The 6,239-nt window shown below is 38.6% G+C and overlaps 1 protein-coding gene across 1 annotated transcript in view; it reads right to left on the bottom strand.

The window, feature by feature from the left end:
- Positions 1 to 4,870: 4,870 nt before the first annotated feature.
- The window catches only part of LOC126248995 (GDP-fucose protein O-fucosyltransferase 2), a 101,010-nt gene continuing 99,641 nt past the window's right edge, over positions 4,871 to 6,239 (bottom strand). Inside the window, exon 9 of the mRNA XM_049950572.1 lies at positions 4,871 to 5,199. Within this exon, the coding sequence (XP_049806529.1) occupies positions 5,046 to 5,199 (154 nt within the window). The 3' untranslated portion in view covers positions 4,871 to 5,045. The remainder of the gene's footprint in view (positions 5,200 to 6,239) is intronic.

Raw genomic sequence — 6,239 nt, 5'->3', positions numbered from 1 at the left:
TGAATAATCATGAGAATTATGATTCTGAATTGGCAGACATTGGCATAAATGTAACAGAAAGGGTAACTATTAGCTACTAGCAAACAGTGTAAGTACATTATATCATGTCTGAAAAAATGCATTTGTTTGGTAAATAGACATAACAGTATGTGATGCCACAACAATTTTATTAATCTGTATTTTCTGCTGAATTACACCTGCTCACTGTTAACAAGAAAATGTACCCATATTGCCCCCTTTCAGTACCCAATAAGATAGATAAAAAAAAAAGTGATAGAACACATGCTGTCATAGGTGGAAAATTTTCTGCAATTTTTTTATATTTGCTGTTGTTACTATTTGATGATGGTGGTATGTAGTTGCAATTTCTGATGTTTTGAGAGCATTAATTAATTCTTACTGTTTATGAAGATGGGCAGTAGTTGTACTAGTGCTGCATAACACAGAGCAACACGAGACCTATTTAATAGTAGAAACATGAGGCTTTCAGAGCAGAGTGAAAGATACATACCTATGTTAGTGCCTTGAACACATTTGGTTTTGTACCTACAAAACATTTGCAGGAAGTCGCCATTTGTTAGTGGAAGTGTGCGGAGAGCATGCTCTGTTGGGGAAACCGTGAGTAGAGGTTGGTTTTGATGATTCAAAGCCAACGATTTTGGGGTGAGTGACACTGTATCGTGATGTGTGGTGTACCATGAGCTGCTGCAACCTTGTCAAATGATGCACAGTTGCTCACTTTGATCACACACTTAAAGACAAACACTTGCAATATGCTTAATGACAGTGCCAAACTGCACATTGCAAACTGACTGAAGAAAACTTTGAAGGGACTTCTTACCCCACCCACCCTATTCAATGGATACAACCGCTTTCAGTACAGTTTTTTCAGTCCATACAGCCTAGCCTTTCTCAACAGTACTTCACATCTTTTAAGAATCTGAAAAACTGGATCCACAAGAGGATCACCTCAAAATAACCTGAATTTTTCTTATGAAATACATTTTTTACCTGGAAAGTTGGAGAAGATTGTTCCTCTAGCCATATGAGGGTACATCTAGCATCGTTGAACATGATTGTTTTGGTTGTCCAGGCGTTACGGTGTGGGTAGGCATAATGTTGCATGGGCGTACTGATCTCCAAATCTTAGAAGACTATACACTCGGCTCACTCACTGATCAACAATGCACTCCTTCCCACGTGCATTTTTTCAGGGGTGCATTTGGTACTGACTTCATTTTTATGGATGACAATGTGTGACTGCATTGAACAGTGGAGGTTGAGGAGCTGTTGGAATGAGGATATTCAGGGAATGGACTGACCTGCCTGATCCCGCAACTTAGATCCCATCAAGCATGTGTGGGATGCTCTCTACCACAAGAACTATTTGCCAATATTGTGGCCAGCATGGGAGCACACACCTTATTAAGAACCATGTCCCACCATTTGTAATGTCCAGGGACCATCTCATGAATCATGGTGACTTAAGTGTAATTACTGTTTGTCTTATTGCACTATTTCTTTCATTTACCTTATGTACTATATTGTAGAAGTTCTCTCAATGTATGGTCCAAATTATAGATAAATTATCTGGTGCAACTGGATCCTAAGGATCATGCAGAGCTGTTATGTTTCAGTCTTCAGTTTCCAAGCAGCTCTAATTTTTCCCCTGTTTAGTCTTCTTTGTCCCCGGTCTGGTGGCAACTTCATTCTCCAGCATTACTTACCATTTATTAATTTTTGTCTGTATAAGCTTCTGTTGAAAATGTGTGATGGACTTATACGAGCCTGTCTAAATCTCTCTTGACCTGCTAGATCCAGGTTATGGTTTTGAGTTGCAATTTTGTGAGTAGTCTTGTTGTTGGGAGTCTTTAGACATGGCCATAAAATTTCAGTCATCATTTTCGTATGTTTGCCGTGAGATTCAGTAGTCTTTCAGGATTTTAGTCTGTATGCACCTCCTGTTGTTTTTGGGCTGAGTATTTTTCTCAGAATTTTGTGTTCTTTTAGGATACCTTTTAGATCACATACTCTGAGAAGTGTAAGCATCTTGCTAGTGTACTTGACTTCCAGCTAGATAACTGTGTTTTACTGCCTGATTGCTTAATTGGTGCCATCATCTGCTAGTACTGCCAGAACATCTGTGAAAGCTAGGCAAGAAATTTGGATGATATCACTTTTATGTCTTCAAAGTCATATGTTTTTCCAATAAGAAGTGGAGGGAGACAGACTGTTGCCCTGCCAAAAAAGGTTCCTACACCTCATCCATGAACCATACTTTGGAGGTTGTGTTGGTGACTTTCTTTGATAATATTTAGATTCCTACTCATTGTAAAGATGACATTCAGTTGCAGACACGTACAATGAAGACTGTTACACATTGAGCTATTGGACAAAACCTTCTTCAGAAAACACACGCACACGCTAGCTGTTTCTGAGCACTTCGTATTTTAATTCAAATGTTTGGTCTATAGGTACCAGTGTGTAAGCCAGATGGATATTTGCCAATTTTGTTATCTAAATGCTCCTAAATTCTTTGGAGCATGCTGACAGGATTTTGTACGTAACTTGCAGAAGGGAGATTCAATAGTTTTTGTTTTGTTACTTTTTGAATAGTAAGTGAATTCAAGCACATTTCCAAACTGCAGAAGGTATTCTTATTGCCTGAATGACATCTCAACTATAGCAGCATGATTGCAAAACAATCACTAGAAGCAGTCGCATCTATAAAATATCTAGGAGTATGTATAGGGAACGATTTCAATTGGACGACCATATAAAACTAATAGCAGGAAAGGCAGAGGCCTCACAGATTCATTGGAAGAATCATCAGGTAGTGTAGTCCATCCACAAAGGAAGTAGTTTACAATGTCTGACCATTACTCGAGTACTGTTGATCGGCCTGGCATTTGTACCCAGCAGGATTTGGTAGCGACGATACAAAGAACAATAGCGCATTTTGGTCCAGGTTCACGCTAAGCAACTCTAGTGGTAGATGCTGAATGACAGGCATTCTGCGTAACTGTGTGCTTTGGTGTTAAAAGTTTCAGGAGACTGTATTGTTTCACGAAACAGATCAAATACTTCTATTCAGTCACTCATCAACCAGTTTGATCTTGCAACAGAAGACAGCAAAAGGAAAGCTGAAGTTTTAAATTTCTTTTAAAAAATATTCACACAGGAGAATTGTAAAGACATATTATTGTTTGTCTGTTGCAGAGACTTCTGTATGACATATATAAAAATAGGCATCCCTGACATTGAAGGCAACTGAAAGAGTAGAAAGCAAATAAGTTGCCAGATACAGACTGAATCCCAATTCAGTTTTGCAGAGAATACATTTCAGCATTGGCCCCTGACTTAGGTTGCATTCATCGCCAATCACTCGGCTGCGCCAAGTCCCAGAAAAATGCACAGTTTCCTCTCATATATAAGAAGTGTAAAAGAAAGGACCTGCAGAATTACAGACCAATATTCTTAATGTCTGTCTGCTGCACAATTCTTGAGACTATTCTAAGTTCTGATATGATAGATTTATCCACGAATCAGAATGGACACAGAAGGCATTGCTTGTGTGGAACTCAGCCTGCCCTTTTCTTGCAGGATATCCTGTGAATCACTGATGAGGTTCAACAAGCAGATTCCATATTTCTTGCTTTCCAGAAAACATTTCACACAGTGCTCCACTGCAGACTGTTAACTAAGGTCCAAGCACACAGAATAGGTTCTGAAGTATGTGAGGGGCTTGAAGACGTTAAAGAACCTAGTACAGTGTCCTGGATGGCAACTGTTCATCGGAGGCATGGCTATCATAACAAATGCCCAGGGAAATGTAATAGGACCGCTTGTTCTCTATATGCATAACTGATCTGATGAATAGGGTAAGCAGCAATCCACAACTGTTTGCTGATGACACTGTAGTGCATGCGAAAGTGTTGCTGTTGAGTGACTGTGGGAGGCTACAAGATGAATTTTTATTTGGTGTGAGGAATGGCAGCTTGCTCTAAATTTAGAAAAATGTACGCTAATTCAGGTGAGTTGGAAAAACAATTCTGTAATATTCAAGTAGAGTATTTGTAGGGACGAATTGGTAACTTCGATTTATTGGGAGAATTCTCGGAAAATGTTGCTCACTTAAAAATGAGAGAGAGAGAGAGAGAGAGAGAGAGAATATGTATAGTTCACTTACGTGAACAGTAATTTAGTACTGTTAGAGTGTTCAGTATACCCACCAGGTTGGTTTAGAGGAATGCATTGAACTACTTCAGAGACATGCTGCTAGGTTTGATACCAATTGGTTTGATCAACAGACTAGTATTACAAAAATGCTCCATGAACTCTAATGGGGATCCCTTGAGGGAAGGTGACATTCTTTTCACAAAACACTATTGAGGAACCAGCAATTGCGACGAAGTGCCATCAGCTTACATCTCGCAAAGACAAGGTAAGAGAAATTAGAGCTCCTATGAAGGCATATAGTGTTGCCTTTCCCTAACTTGTGCGTAGAATAGGAAAGGGAATGACTAGCAACGGTAATAAGGTGCCATCCACCATGAACATTGGCAGCAGAAGTGAGCAACCAGCTGACATACAGTCTTGGACCCAGGCCATAGTGTATGTGATCATACTGCAGTTGCTGAATGCATACTGGCAGGGGTAGCCAAGCAGTCCATACACATGTGGAACAAGTGCTGTAGGGCTGGTGGCTTGTATGTAGATGTAGAACACTACATACTTTAACATACCAGCATCATGATAGACATTCCAGTTACACAAATTAAAAAAGCTGAAAGGCAAACAAACCAGTATCTTTAGTAAAAAACTGCAATGTTTGGTTGCATTCACAGACATACAAGAAACACAAACTCTGTACAATGTGATGTGGAAATTTACTGCAGAAAGAGATTAACAGCATCATGTACAACTATTTGAAATGTAGTAAATTATTGGTCATCTTGCATTCCACAGAAGAAACTTATCACTGGTCATTTATCTCAACCAGGATTGTTTTGTACAAACTGAATTAATAACAGCATCTTTATTTATTAAAATACCACTCTCCACTGAGCAGGCTTTGAGCAGTTCCTCACTCCATCTCCACACAATCTATTGTATGTTGCTTCAGTAGGAAACCCCATTATTTCACGCTCTTCCTGGATACGGAACGAAAATGTTGACTCATATGATCCAATAAAGTACCTGCAATTACAGAGAAAGGTATTTATATACGCAAGGAAGCAAAATAAATATTTTTTACATTTATTTTTGATACACAGTAACCATAAGAATTTTAACATTTTGGAGACTAGTGACATAGCTCCAATGAGACAAGCAAGGTAAGACCTATGTTGGCTGTTTCTCAGCTTCGTCTGTATAAAGGTACTCATATCATTTAAAAAAAATTAACTTTCAGTTCACAGACAATACAATTTGCTGTTTGCAAAATGGAAATTAACTAGGAATGTACTTCTTTTGATAACAAAACACAAAACGACTGCATCCAACGTCGATGTCAGAACAAACTTGGGAATGATAGAAAAGATGAAACTTGCATGTATTTTGGATTATAATGCAAACAACACTGGTGTGGATTACAACTAGCTAATGAGCTACCACCATTTTGGGAGGAAGCAAGTAAAGTGGCAGAAGAAAGTTCCCCCCCCCCCCCCCCCCCCCCCAGTTTCAAGATAAAATTTGTACGTTTTACGTAAAAAGTTGAGGCCCACTAGCAAGCATCTCATTGAATTTGTTACTGAATTGGCAGTGGCTGTTATACACGAAGGAGGCCTTGTTACAACTTCCACTCAGGACAGTTCACCTGTAAACAGACTCAGTGGTAGACATTTTCTTAAATTTATTCTGACTACAGGAAGGTGAAAATGGCCTTTCAGGAGAGGCAAGATTTGTGCAGAACGAACCAAGGTAAGCTCTGGGAAAATGGCAAGAAAAGATATGGGTATTATTGTGAAGAATGTGAAACAAGAATTTTGTTTTCCCAAAAACCTTCAAAAATTTTCAAACTAAGGCATTTGTAACTAAGTAATTATCAATAGAAAGAACTACGTTTTCAAACAGTTTTACTTTTAGTATCAACATCTGGCCTATTTAGGAAATGAAACAAACAAAAAAAAAAGTTGCTGTGAAAACAAATTTTGATTCGATACAGAAAAAAATGATCACTGTTGTAAGTCTATGTTTCTTTGTAGTATTCCATACAAAAAGACCCCTATTTCAAATGG

This window comes from Schistocerca nitens, chromosome 3 (assembly GCF_023898315.1).
Source record: "Schistocerca nitens isolate TAMUIC-IGC-003100 chromosome 3, iqSchNite1.1, whole genome shotgun sequence".
In the NCBI taxonomy this organism is placed as follows: Eukaryota; Metazoa; Arthropoda; class Insecta; order Orthoptera; family Acrididae; genus Schistocerca; species Schistocerca nitens.
The sequence above is the reverse complement of the archived record's forward strand: the minus strand, read 5'-3'. Positions and strand labels throughout refer to the sequence as shown.